Here is a 15,230-nt window from a genome sequence, read left to right as displayed (position 1 = left end):
GACCCGGAAAGATTTTGACGTGTGTGTATATGCATGGCAAAGTGTGTTTCCGGTATAACGTGTGTGTTGATCGGTGCTCAGCCTTTTTCTCTTGGCTTTCAGTAGAGCAGTCTCTCTCTTCAGAGTCCCAGCTCCCTTACCTGGTCACCCCTTTAAGGCTAATATCTCAAACCGTTGGACATGGCATCTGTTTCGGCCCCAGCTCAGCCAGCACCTGCCCCGGCTGCTGCTCTGCAAAGAGGAATTGTGAAAATGGTAGGAATACTGACTATGAGTGTGTGAGCTCACTCCGTGTGTGCAGGGGTACAGCTAGTTAGCTTAGTGGGGTAATGAAGCTAACTGTCTTTTATCATGCAACTTTAACTAAACTTATTAAACGACATAAATGCATTTTCCTGTTAAATACCAGTGTCGACAATGTGTCGCTAACAACTGTCACTAACATATTAGCTCACCTGGCTGCGGCAGCATGCCAGCTAACATTAGCTAGTTAGCTAGCCTGCTAATGAACTGAAGCCAATATGCGTTAGCACATGTTTGCTATCTTGCTAGTTAGCTATAAGTCACTCAAACTAACCATATCGGAGAAAATGTGAAGTGTAGAGACAATTACTAAGCTGTCGATAGTCCACTATGATGTGACAAAGTTGGTTTATTTGCACTAATAGTGGTTGGAAATTTAGTGACTTAGCTGCAGCGTTAACAGATGTTTAGTTTCCCAGCTAGCTAACTGGCGTTAACTGTCAAGTTATATGGGCAAAGTTCACAGTTTGTGCGTGTGCTGGACATGGTTTTGACAGCGTTTGCGCAAATAAAACTATCTTTTGTCAAAATTCACATTTAGCCAAATAGCACGAAAGCTAACGCTTAAAGCTACTCATTATAACGTTTCATTTTTGTCCCTCAAAGCATTTCCTAGAAATACTATTGTGTCATATTTTCAGCGGTTAAAGTACCCGTTAATAATGTGAGGAAATGTATGATTCAAGACACCGGTTAATGTGTTCTGACTCTGCGGGTCACACAGCATTTCCCCCTCAATGTGCCGGTTACAACCAACCACGAGAAACTGACACGTCGCTACAGCTTTCTTGCCCCTATAATCTCCCATTCATCTTGCTGTGCAGTCTCCACATGTTGCTTCACCTTCTGTGATTTTAGATTAGCTTTGCTACTTTGTTCTAATGGCAAAACAGACTTAACTCATGCAGATAAAGTTAAGATTTTCTCAATAAATGCCTTAGTTTGACTTGGGATTGTGCCCACAGTTTTCTGTATGCCACCATTCAACAGACTGCAACAATGATATTAACTCAGATATTGGTATAACAAGATAGGCTTTATTCAACTAGATTAAGTTAACATTTTTTTTTAGCAAATGCTTTAGTTTTACCTGCCCACTTTTATGCCACCATTAAACAAACAGACTGGAACAAACATTAATTCAGATGTGAGTATGAGTAAGAAAAGGTGATTGTACTTTATCACAGAAAGCATATTCAACAACACAATTACAGGTGTCTCTAGGGTTGCAAGAAGGGCTATTTTTGTATCTGTGGTAACTAGTGTAAACACGTTAGTACCGGTGTGCTCCCTCGAGAAGGATGTATGTGGGTGTGTGTGTGTTTTTTACCAAAGGACTCGTTGGTTTTGTGAATTATCTGTTAGTAGTAATAATAACTTTATATATGTAGCACTATTTAAAAGAGTGTTACTAAAGTGCTTCAGAAATTATATAAAGTAATTTATTTTCACCCTCCTAAAAGAACAAACATCAACAACAAACCAAATGATTGAAACAGGACTTTATAAAAAGTTTTTAGTAGAGATTTTAGAAGACATCACTGAGGTTATAAGATGAATTTCAACAGTGAGACTGTTCCAGTTTTGGGGTCCTGGCAGTAAAGCAGTCTGCTTTAGTTTAAGTCTAGATTGAGGGACTATTAGTAGATTTTTGTTGAACGATCCGAGTTTGCTTGCAGGTATAAAAGTTCACAGATGTATACTCAAAGTCTTAAAAATCAATCTGAAAGTTAACAGAAAGCCAATGCATGGTTGCTAAAATGGGGGTTATGTGATTTCTTTTTTTCTGATTCAGTTAAGTGTTGCTGTGGTGTTTTGTACAATTTGAAGGCGTCAGCGTGATTTATTGTTTAGGCAGGTAAAGAAGGAATTACAGTAGTCAATTTTAGAGAGATTAAAAGTAACACAAACTTTCTCCAAGTCAGAGAATGACAGAAATGATCTTTTTTTTAACTATTCAAAGTTGACAAAAACAGAACTGAACTAGATTATTTACAGTAGTAGCTGGATTGAAATTACTTCGGTGAGAGAAAAAAAAATCAAGTTAACATGCAACTTTTACCATGTCTGTCTTTGATTTATTGTGCACACATACATAATTGATATTTACACAACCTTCAGTGATGGTCCTCATCTGATACAGTCAACTCTGGTCCTTAAGGGGGTTATCAGCAAGTCGATCAAAGCCGTGCAGTGCCTACCAAGTGCAACTTGTCCCTTTTATAGAGAGGGAGGGATAGTACCCCTTTTTTCCATGCTTGGTCAGTGTATAAAAATTACAAGTCATCTCTGTTTAGCCTATACTTGTAGGGGCTGAGTCAGATAGTGGGAAATAAGGGTGATTCGATGAAAGACTTTATCTAGCTCACATCTTAGATCAACAGCCCCTCTGTGATGCTCCCCGCAGACACACTGGAGAGTCTGCAGATAAAAAGTGTTTGCTCAGATTCGTGTAAATGCCATGGTTGTCAAACCCAAGAGTAGGTTATCTTTTTTTTTTTGTATTTAGCTACGTTATCAGATAGCGTGATCTCACCTTGCATTTGAATGACACACTGTCTCCTTGGCAACATGCAATGTGAAATTGCTTTCTAGCAATTACAGCAGTTACAGTTTCCTGTAACGTATTTTTTAACATTTTGCTTTAATAACGCTACTGTGATTTTGTGAATTGCAGATGATTTGCATCCACACAGGCAGCAGGCTTGGTTGTTTTATTTGCCTACTTACTGTACTTTTTATGTTAAGCCTTTTTCAAATTAAACTTCTGTGACCCTCCCATAGGGCTTATCAGATTGACACTTACCGCAATGCAAAGCAAATAACGGTTTGCTGAAAGTACCAGAGCGTATGTTTTGTGTGAGAGGAAACAGAAACTAAAGGCTGCCACTGATTTCTTTCTTCCACACAGATGTTGTGGTCTGGTGTTGTTCTTAGTGCTTGTGGCCTGTGAAATAGATTGTGTTTGAAGATATTAATCTGCATTTGCAGAGTGAAATATCTTACTGTTGACCCCCCCCTTTTGATTGACAGTCTTTATTGTGATCTCTTCAGGTCTTGTCAGGCTGTGCCATCATTGTTCGGGGCCAGCCTCGAGGTGGCCCACCCCCGGAGCGTCAGATCAATCTCAGTAATATCCGAGCCGGTGCCATGGCCCGTCGAGCCGCTCAGGGCCAGCCTGACACCAAGGACACCCCCGATGAGGTGAGCAGCTCTATCCCATAGTGTTTGTATGTGTTTATATTTGTGTGTGTTCACCAAAGGCAGAATAAGGTCCTGCTCAGTAGCCCTGCAGTAAACACTACTATATTCCAGTTTGGGGGTGAGTACTGATGTGTTCATCCTTTTTTTGTTACCATGGGGAGAAGACTTAGCTTTGGAATTTTTGTCACATGACTTGCTATCCTCATTTCCATCAAGCAGAAGTAATTATGTGTGAATTTGTGTTTAGACCATGATTGATTATATAAATGATAATGTAAAAAAATAAAATCAACTGAGGCTTTAAGATGCCGCCGGTGTAATCTGACGTTTTCATTCCACGTCTTTGAAAAGTCTATCAGTTTATTTACCATAGCCAGACTGCTATCTGTTTTACTGTTTTAATTTTTGTTATCTATTATCTGAAGGTTGCATGACTGAAACATCTGCTTTTCATTCTCAGTACATTTCCAACTTTGTCTTGACAACCAGTCATCTTTTTTTCTTGAATCAGATGAAAAAAAAAGCAATAATATATATTTATAATATATTGAAATTGACTTTCAAACACAATTTGCTTTAACCAAGAAATGATCTCATTAAAAAGCAGATTTATTGCCGTTTTTGCTCAAATGATCATCATGCTGTAATTATTGTGTTAAGTGGGTATTATTTTCACTTCATTACTGTGCACTGTTAAATGTGTCTGGTAGCTGTGAAGAGATGAAAGGAAAATGTCTGCATTTGTAACCACCAACTATGTTTATACTGTCATTTAGTCAGAAAATAATGCAAAATAATGTTATTTAAACTACGGTTAAACCTGTTTAAACTACTATGTTTGACACTGATGAGTCAAAATACACCTTGGTTAGTTGTGATAAACTTTTAATTCGATCTCCCTATGAAAGAGTGCGTTAATATTCCTATCTGTTTTGTAGCCATGGGCCTTTCAAGCCAGAGAGTTCCTGCGGAAGAAGCTAATCGGCAAAGAAGTGTGCTTCACCGTGGAAATCAAGACCGCTTTGGGCAGAGAGTACGGCATGGTATACCTGGGGAAAGGTGAGTCTGACTGATGCACCTGAAATTACAAACTGGTCTGAACTAAGGATGGGAATCACCATAGGGCCAGTTATATCGTATTATCACGATACTTACGTCATTATACAATATTATTGTGATCGATCTTAAATGTGTTGCGATATGCTGAGTATTACAATAACATATGTTGTGACATATTGCAGTATATTGTGATTTATAGCCATTTCTCAGATGCAAAAGTATGTCCACAAAGGAAAACTCTGTCAACTGTTTTATTTAACAAAGTTTCAGTCCCTTCGTCTCACTTAAATAAATTTTTGCGTCATTTTTGCGCAATATTGCCACACTAAAAAATATTGTGCAATTATGCCATATTGTTTTTTTCCCCACCCCTGGTCTGAACAATGCAAATGCTCGTTCCACAAATGTTCCTTTACCTCTCTTTGTTTATTAGCAATTTGGTTTTGAAGAATAAAGCAAAATTATATTAGAGGGAACACTGAATTATATTGCTATATATAATTAATAATTAAACCTACTTGTGATGTGGAAATCAATGGTAACACAGTAATGCACAGTCATTGTACCTCAGGGGTCTTCTTAGAAAATAATTTGTATATTTTGTGCTAAAGTTGTTAAATACCCTGCTTTACAAAAAGTTTGTGTGAAGTATTTCTAAGGGAAGTTGTACCTGCTGCTGTTTTATCAGCTGCAAGTACAATTTAACTGAGAATTGTTTGTAATCAACCGTTAAATCAGCACACCTGCAAAAACATGATTTTGTATAGCTAAATGCCCCTCTTATCCTAAATGTCAGCACTCATGATTGCCTCTTGGTCCAATCAGATTACCCGACCAGAGCTAACGGCTGTGTAATTTTAATCACACAGCTCTAAAGAAAGAAAAAAAAAAACAAATCAAAAAAACCTTTTACTGAGGTGTTTTTTTTCTCTGTCCTCTCATTTTAGACACAGCAGGAGAGAACATTGCTGAATCGCTGGTGAAAGAGGGCCTCGCCACAGTCCGCAGGGAAGGAATCAGGGGGAACAAGTAAGTAGAGTTTTGCCTCTGTGTTTATGCTGTAATGCGTTACTGTTTGGTTGCTGACACTAACGGTTTGTATGCACGACACATGCAGTTTTAAGTGCTTAATACTGTTTCATCAGGCGTAAAACACTCAATATTAGAGCATTTAGACATTAGCATGAAATGGGGAAGAATGTGAATGAAGAGGTAATTCTGTCTCTCTGCTTTTTGGTAAATTGACTCAAAAAGAAAAGTACATTTAGACGAAATATTGTTTTCTGATTGGATTTTACCCAAATATCCCACACAATATGCAACTGTAACATAAGTCATACATCAGGCATGTCCAAAGTCTGGCCCAGGGGCCAATCATGGTCCTCAAACAGATTTTAAATGGCTCGTGGTTTGTCTTTTTAAATACACAATATGTAGCCCTCCACACAATAGTGGTAAATCATCGCAAGATCAGTTTGCAAAGCTGACTCTGGGAGAAGACAGAGCAGCAGAACGCCAGGTTTATTAAAATTGAAACCTAAATGTTCATTATGCTGGGTTTAAAAGTTGGCTTTCATTCACAGCAGCTGCCCCTCTCATCCAATTATCTGATCAGCTCAGAACAGATTGACAGATCAATTATCCACTCTGAGAGTTACAAACTGCTGCTGAGGAAAAAAGAAAAACTAATTACGAGCTCTGCCTGCAAAACTTAAGAATTTAGAGAGGAGACACAGCATTAAAAAAAAATAATCTGGCACCCACCCCAGTCGTCAACAGCTACTGCCACACATAGACTCTCATTCTGTGGAATTTACTGTTATAGTTTCTCTTTGGGGTATTTGGAGTATTTTATTTCTTATGATGCAATAATCAGCTACATTGGCATGGCTGACCTCGAGGGTGTCATCATACAAGAGACTGATATGCTGTCTTTCCAAAATTGTGCTCATTCACTGTGGTTGAAGTACTTTTGGACCTCAACTCTACACTTCACAGAATGAGGAGGAAATCATTTTTGGCAACATGATGTAATCTCCAGCACAACACTGGTAAATCTGCAGGGAGACATACGTAACTTCAACTAGTAGACTGTAGAGAATTGAGATTGAGCCATGGAGTCCCAGATGGTGGCAGTATTACCCTGCTGCTTCAACGACGTCCCTCTGAAACCTTTTTCTGCAACATTGCCCTGACACAGTAATCCCCTAAATACACTCACACACCCAGCACTATATGACAAAGTACTGTATATCCCCCCCAGTGGCAGTATTTGCACATTACACACATTACAAGCAATTTGACTCATGCTGCTACATTTGTATCTTCCAACATGAGCAGAGATGATGTGAATATTTTGCCACTAATGACCCATTTCAAGCATTCTGCGCAATGGCCCAGAACGAGCGCTAATGTAAATGATGCTTTAAGTGTAAGCGGGCATCATTTGGCCAAAGGGGAGGCCCATTACTCACTGAGGACTTAAGGCCTTTAGTTTTTCCCTCAGTGCACCAGCTTCCAATGTCATTACCCCTCGTGACTGGCTACGTTGATCACACTAACTGTGATGTGATTGTAATTATGGAGGTGATTATAACGATGATGGCTTCGGACACCGCAGTTAAACGCGTCGAGTTAAACGCATTGAGTTAAACGGTCAGCCAATTCACAAATATAAGTGCTGGGGCGAGTGTTGAGCAGAGCACCACAGCAGGCTGGGGCACAGTTGTTCAGGGCTTGTTTTCATTGGGTTATTAGAGCAAGAATGAACAAACTTTTGCTCTGCCACTCACAAAACAAATAGAACATAAATTGGATTGGATGTTTTTTTTCTGTCTATGTATTTTTTTTTTTAAGGTGTTTTAGAAAACGAAATATGTAACAATCATGTGTTAACAAAATCAACAGCTTTTTGTGCATAATTGCCTTTTTTTGAGTGCTTCTCACCCAGTTTTGAGCAGATTCACCTTGAAGTGCCACATTGAAACAGAGGATTGATTCCATCTAAATAACCTGCGCAGACACCCATATATTATTTTTATACCAATTAGTTTTTGCAGTGACCAGCAGCTCTATAGCGGGTTTCTTTTTTGGCTGGTCGGTCAATCCGCAAACATTTTCCTTTACAGCAACAGTTTTTGCCCTAGAAGGCTGAAATTTGGTATAGAGGTGAAGGTGTGTGTTTGTGTTAATGCCAATCGGCTAAAAGGGGCTGAGGTAAAGGGGGGCTGCATGCACCTAAGTGGTTGCAGCTATTGCAAATCTGCCCTTGTTTTTGCATTTTCAGATGTAGAACCAGCCATTATTATTTTTTTGAAGGACCAGCTTTAGGGCCCTGACACACCAAGCTGATAGGATTTGCCATCAGTCGATGTCTCGCTGTTGATAAGCCTCTTTTGCCCTCGTTTTGTGTTGTGTCCCGCACCTTTGGCACTAGTTTGTCCTCTTTGGCTGTTTTTGGACTATTTAGGATGTTGGAGGCAGCTGAGTCTGTGAATAAAATCACTCTTGTTTGCGGTTCAGCTCAGTGTACAGGAAAAGAAACAGAATTAAGGAGAACAAGCAAATGACAAAGTCAAGAGGAAGTGAGATCAAAACAAACCTGTCTGTATTTGGGAAGATTTTTATGTTTTTTTTTTAGCCATTGAGCTCTTAAGCAGAAACATTATGTATCTATTAGTGTTATTTTGTGTTAGCGTACAGTAAATATTTTCGCTCTGTCAACATGGGGTTGTGTTAATGTGCTAACTGGTTAGCACATTAACACTGCTAACATGTTATATTGATTCTGTTTGTCTTTTTTTAGTTTCCTATTTTGAATCATGAACACAGACTACAGCTGTCTGCTGATATGGAGAGTTATTTTCTCTCACGCAGATGCGAAATGTAGGTGCTAGCTGGCTGTGGACTGTAGTCTTTGCAGTTTTTGGCTGAGACACAGACGATATAACAATCATCTGTCATCACTACCAGTCATTTGCTGTCGGTTTTGATTTGTCTGGGCCTTTATACAGATTTCTTGTTATAGCGTTTTTGCTGTCTAGTATCGTGCTTTCTTGTATAGCCTCCTCAGCGTTCACTAAATACATCACAGCACTGTTGCTTCAAATAGCATATATCATCATGTCTCTTGTGGTTGCAGTTACATAGTCCTAGAAAGGCTCTGATTTAGTGCAACTCCTCAGAACATGTGTATAGTTTGGCTCCGGCTCATCTCAGAGCCTTCAGCATGGTTATTTGGTGGTTAAATCTTGTGTCTTATGTAGTGCTGAGTTGAATTCTTCCAGCAGAACTTTTTCTGTACTCACCCAAACATAGATTTTTACACTTGGTTTCCCCTTCACTAATTAGTTTCACTGTGTAGAGAATTTTCTTTTTTTTCTTTTTTGCCCTACAAAGTCATAATTTGGACTTTTGCAAGTACAGAGGGTATCATTTATTGCTTGCAATTTTAAATCTTGCTGACTTGTGCAACAAAAATATTCTAGTCTTGAAGTTAAAAGTTTACCATTAATGAATTATGTGATCTTTTTTTCTGTCAGCTTTGGCTTCTTGATAAATATTGCAGCTGTCAGTGTCAGTCAGATTTATATTTATTTAAATCACACAGATGAGTTTTCTGGTTTGCCGTTGGAGGCTTCATCATCTGACTGAGTTTCCCCTTCACTTGATCCGACATAGAAAAATGCTGTCCTTGGTGCTGAGCCATCCGGTGATTGGTACAGACACATTCATCAATCTCCTTACATCTCAGTCAGACTGCTTCTTTCTTTAAAATGCTTTATACATTCACCGAGGTGGCTGAAAACCGGTCAGATTCCACGGCTATACACTTTGCTTTTGAAAATGCAATACCACAGGCACAGTCAGAGGGTTTGACTGATTGGTTTATATTAAACGCCCACCCATCTGAGCAGAAGGGAGCCACATTAGCATGGAAACCAACTGTGCTTTATAATCCCCCCATTGCTTCCTTTTTAACTGGAGCCCCAGAGGAGTTCTGGTTGAGGGGTGTGAACGTCTGGGGGGATGAACTGTGCTCATTTGGGCCGCGCTGCTCACTAGGAGCGGAACCCCTCCAGTCAAGCACGCTGGGGAACACGACTTCCTACACCCTCTTCAAACTGTACAAAGACAACAGGGAGCTGCAAAACGGTTCGCTAAGGCTCAACATTTTATATGTGTTTAAAGTATTTTTGGTTGCACAAGGGAGCCACATGGAGATGAAAGATGTAGCCTACAGTGTGTTCAAATATAACGTTTTTTTTTTTTTTTGTCTTGGCCCTTGTTCCTCCAGTAGCCTCTCAGTATCGCACTTTCTTTCCCATCAATATCCGTTTTGATTTCAAGCAATGTGTTGGCTGGAAGGAGTTTGCTGACCTAAAAAGAAACCCAGTCTATTCGGAGACACGGATAACTTCACTATCATCTGCCTCCACACATGAAGTTATTTCTATATCTTAACCAATCTCTGCTTGTGAGTTGCTTCCCATTTATTCCCGTCTGCCTTCTTTGATTGCATTGTTAGTTTCTCTCAACTCCATCTTTGCAGCTCTTAAATTCTAAGTAGCTTAAACGCAATCGACTTCTCACAGAAAGTTTCGCCGTTGTTGCTCAGTAAGCAAGAAACTGTTTTGATTCAATTTGAAGTTAAAAGAGAAGTGGACGAATTTTGGGCAGGAATCCAAAAGCCCAATTAGGCACACGCAGCTGGAGTACAGGCTACATACATGTTTATGTGTGTGGCATTTTAATTGAGACCCACTTTGTTGCCTTTCGAAAGCAGACAGTGTCTTTTAGGCAGCAAAAGATGTGAAACATTGAGTTTGTTCTTTTTTTAAAAAGCTCCAGTCACCATTGCTACCCCCATATCAATCGGACAGCCTCTGCTTCTAGGAAAAACAAAAGCCTGTTGGCCATTTGAAGTAATGAATAATTAAAGTTGTACAAGGGCCCTCAGAAAGCATTAGGCTGCACAATTTAGAGAGCCAGCATGGAATTAATTGTGGCGTTTGTAGCCAGCTGCGTGGTAGCTTTTGAAGGAGCTGTCAAACACTGTTATTGTCTGTTTGCAAAATGCTCGGATACATTTTTTTGAGGCAGTTTTAATCTGGTCATCAGCTGGTTGCCACTAAAACAGTGCAGTTTGTCAGAAACAGCACTTAATTCAACAAAGATGGAGCCCCACCACACCAGTACACATGCAGTCCTGTACTTTTAATGAGCCCTCGTAGATGTTGAAGCTAACCACCAGTGACAGTTCTGTCGCACCGAAAAGCTGCAACTGTACAGTTTGATGAATTGTAATGAAGCCAACCTGATAGAAGTTAAACGACCTTCCGCGTCGGCTGCAAGTTGTTGTAATTGTAGTTCTTGTAACGCTAATATTTGCCTGTTGGGACAAGCTCATGTTTTAACACAGACCGGATCAGAGCAGTTAAAACATGTTAAAGTTAACAAGGGGTGCAACTACAATTGAAACTTTTTCTGCTTGTTAGCTACAGTGGCTATCCGTGTCTGACTGGTGTGAAATTCACAAGCTGAGCTTTATATTTTTGTTCAAGCAGGCTTTCAAAGGATATTTATAGCACTCAAAGACCCTCTGATCTTTTGTAGAAGTGTTTGTCACCTACTTAAATGTGATAACTCGAGGTATTAGTGCAGCAGTGTTCTTTAGCAGCATTTTTATTAAAGCTTGTTCAAAGCCATCTGTGAGAGTTTCAGTATCAGCTTCACTCAGCTGCAGGTTTCAGGAGCAGGCCAGATTTCATGCTGCTTCAAGGAAAACGTCAGAATTTGTCAAGCTGGACTCTATTTGCCAATGTTTTTGTGTCTAAGGCACTGGTTCCCAACATAGGGGTCACCAAATCTTCATTAGAGAATGCAAGGCCTTCTTAATTTTGAGGAGTGTAACAAAAATGTATGGTAGGCTTTTATATGATTTCAAAATTCATCCAAATTGCTTGTTTTGCACAAACTTCCTGCTTTAATTGCGTTTATTATTTGGCCTAATTATACAGTTTGTCAGCTGTTATATTTTATGGATATTTCATACTATAATCACTGATAACAATGTTACTAATGACAGTAAAGATGTACCTTAAGAAAAAAAGTGAAGCAGTCGTTTTTGATATTGGACCAGTATTGAGAGAGATGCTTTCTTTAATGTGTTTTTTGTCTCTTCCTCATGAATGTTAAATTATTTATCTGGAGTCTCCTTCCTGTTATGTTGCCAGACACATAATAACAATCTGAGCCTGTCAGTGGCAAAAACACATTAAATCAAAGTTAATTTGGGATTAGACTGCAACCTGTTTTGCCGCTGCTGGCTATATAGATCTCTCTGAATACTGGAACAATTTAAAAAAAAATGGTAATGAGACAGAAAAAAACATGAAAATAGGGTCCAAATCAGGGTTGGAAATGAACTTTTTTTTTCATCTGCCAATGAAGGTGGTGGCTTTGAAAGTCTACCAGCCGCACAATTGATTACCATTGTTTTTGGGCAAGTGAGTGAAGCAAATGTAGCAGCCGCTTGCATATTTTACCAGCATTTAGCTGGTAGTTGGTGCTAATTTCCAACCCAGTTCCAGGATGAAAAACACAGAGGTTCACTTTAACTGATAAACTGAAGTAAGTTGAATAAAATTGCTTCAGAGATTTCATGGTTTATTGTATTGTTTTACAAAGTAAAACAACCTTTTAAAGATGCCATTCTGTTCAAATGAAATCAGATGAACCGAACCGTTGATCTTATGATGTTTAGCCTTCACACTGTGGCTGCATTCAAGTTCTTCCAAAGCAGATGGCCTAGAAAGAGATGGAAAATATTTGTGCCAACTTTTTTACATTCAGTGGTTAAATAACAGCAGCAAGAAACTCAAATGGATGAAAGCCAAACAGTCGTGTTGTAAGAAATCTTTCCAGCCAACTTCTGTTCACTCCACATACAGAGCGCAACATATTGATTTTATCACTTTAACAGTTGTCCAAAGTTTGAAACGTGTTTTTAGGGTTTTCCTTTTATTGTGTCTTAAACTTTCCTTTTTATGTGTGTTTGTGTGACCAGTCCAGACCAGGCCAGACTCTGTGAACTGGAGGACCAGTCAAAGGCTTCCAAGAAGGGCTTGTGGAGCGAGGGTGGCGGCACACACACCATCCGCGACATGAAGTACACCATAGAGAATCCCCGCAACTTCGTCGACTCCCTGCACCAGAAACCTATCAATGGTAATGAGCTCAAACATCCACACTGACACACTCATCCAGAGAAAGCTTGGCCGAGGAAACAAAGACACATGGCATATAAAAGCACACAATATTACATAAGCCTCTATTTTCCCATAAAGGCCACATTTGCAGGCTGGTTGAAGATATTCGGTTCAAAATATCCACTTCAGGGCATGTAATGGCACGCAGTGTATCACCCTTCACCGGCTCATTCCTCCAGCCTCTCATCTCTGACCCTACCCGAGGTATAATGTGCCACTCAATTCATTTCCAGGCGACTGCCGTTAACAGTGGCTCAGCTCATTTCACTACCCTTTAATTGAATGGGGAAATGAACAGAGGGAGGGCCTTTTCATTCTTTTATTTCTTGTTCTTACCATTCATGAGAGACGGTTAGGATTGTTTCGAAATTGGAAGAAGAGATTCAGCCGAAGCTCGTAAAATGTGCGCTGAGATGCTGTGGCTGAATGCCAGAATACCAATTTCTCTCTCATCTGCTTATACAGACACATATAGAGGCATACAAAAAGAAGGCGTATAGAGACTGAGAGAACCCATCATCAAAATGCCATTTAGGCGTGAAATGCCTTTCACACAAGTGACTCACATCCTGTCCAATTTCTTTAAGTACTTTAGAGGTCAGGAGCAACAGCTGAGTGATATGATTTTGTAGAGAAACACAATGTAATACCTCAAAAGCTTTTCGAATAAATTTGCTGTGCCTCAAGCCTTGATATGTTGCATACAGCATGTATAAAACCTTTGAAGTGATACTCCAAAAGTCTGTCTTTTAGGATCAAGTAGTCACTACTGTAGGCGTGCAAAGTAGCTGCGAAAACAAGATCTAGAAATAAGTAGATTCCTTGTTTCCAAAGAAAAAAGTGGCTGTGGTCAGCTAGAGTTTATGTCAGGACACGTGTCAAAAATATCCAGCGATAGAAATAGTTTCAAACACACTTTGCACACAGACAGCAGTCACTCAAGCTGACCACAGTCCTTTTATGTTGTGAGGAAGGAAGCTGCAAACCTTTTCCAAGCAACCCGTTAGGCCCACAGTACTGAGTGTTTGATTAAGACTGTGGTTGGAGTATCACTTAAAGTCTACACAGTCAGTCTCAAAGAGGCCACGACTCTCTCCTCTTTGAGAAGGACCACAGAGAGATCTTTAACATCTCGTCTCTGCTCCGTAGTGAAACACTGTGGTTGTTAGATCACAGGTTATTTGAGAGTTTTGAATTCAGTGAGTTTCATGCAGGGCATTGTTGAAAAAAGAGAATACTCGCAGTTAACAGTCCTGCCAGGATGAAGAAAACTGTTTAAAATAAATTCAGATTTTTATTGGTGTGGACTGAGTAGCCTTGGACCATGTATTCCTACTAGAATCATATCTTAAGTTTACAAGCACAGAATATCTAGTTTTTTGCTTATTTCAAAAAAAGGAATTTTCTTACTAAGTTATTTACATGACTAATAAAAATGAATACTCCACTCATATCCCTGTTTACATGCAGTTGTGCATACTCCAATTATTAACCATAACATGTCATTAATCACATCAAAATACTGAAAAGTGGCAAGGCTGGAGGCGCTTGTGCCATTTTGGTTGACGTTTTTGCACATATCCAAAAATCTGCTGATATCCTAGTCTTTCATTATGTTTAAGGTAGGTGTGTTTCTCCTTCCCACCGTAAATGTGGGCTTCTCGTTTGGATATGCTTCTCTGCCCCCACAGCCTTGCAAACTGTTGGCTAGTTTGCGCACAACGCACAGAGCTGACCGCAAACTGGCAAGAGGTTAGAACGGGAACTGAGACACATTTGAAATGTGCTGTATACATGCCCTAGGAATGCTCCCTAAAACCTGAATAATATTGGCATTATATTGTTAAAAAAAGACAGAATTTGGAATATTGCAAGAGAATATGCTATTTAAATGACCTGTATCAAATGTGAAATATTGTCATATTTGAAATAATTGTGAAATGTTGGTGTGCAAGTTAAAAAAAGTCCGTCAGTCATCACCCTACATTTTTCAGTATGACACATTGTAATTAAAAGGTAGTAAAAGTTTTGTCCTGCCCACAAATAAGCGCGTCTAGTCCATGAGCTTGATGTCTGTGTGGTCATCGTAATTCGACACACTCTCCTCTCCCTCAAACACTAACACATTCTGTTCTCCTTCCTCCCCCCCAGCCATCATCGAGCATGTGCGTGACGGCAGTGTTGTTCGTGCCTTGCTGCTCCCCGACCACTACCTGGTCACTGTCATGCTGTCTGGAGTGAAGGTAACTGCCACACACTCCCTGCACTTACAGATGTGGTGAAATGGGAACTGCATTTTTATTTTGGGGAAACAGGTCTCATTACATAAAAATATCCTTTGTGCTTGTGCTTTCTTAACCTTAACCTTATCTTAATCATAATATTTCTGTGTTC

General features: G+C 39.6%; 1 protein-coding gene across 1 annotated transcript in view; it reads left to right on the top strand.

Annotated features, from left to right (window-relative positions):
* snd1 (staphylococcal nuclease and tudor domain containing 1) overlaps positions 1-15,230 on the top strand; it is a 245,423-nt gene continuing 230,193 nt past the window's right edge. The window contains exons 1-6 of the mRNA XM_042511217.2: positions 1-255; positions 3,358-3,507; positions 4,446-4,566; positions 5,514-5,595; positions 12,635-12,795; positions 14,988-15,079. Of these exons, the coding sequence (XP_042367151.1) occupies positions 181-255; positions 3,358-3,507; positions 4,446-4,566; positions 5,514-5,595; positions 12,635-12,795; positions 14,988-15,079 (681 nt within the window). The 5' untranslated portion in view covers positions 1-180. The remainder of the gene's footprint in view (positions 256-3,357; positions 3,508-4,445; positions 4,567-5,513; positions 5,596-12,634; positions 12,796-14,987; positions 15,080-15,230) is intronic.

Source organism: Plectropomus leopardus, chromosome 22 (genome assembly GCF_026936395.1).
Source record: "Plectropomus leopardus strain MGB_pleo_1.0 chromosome 22, ASM2693639v1, whole genome shotgun sequence".
Lineage (NCBI taxonomy): Eukaryota > Metazoa > Chordata > Actinopteri > Perciformes > Serranidae > Plectropomus > Plectropomus leopardus.
This window is presented reverse-complemented; position numbering and strand designations above follow the sequence as displayed.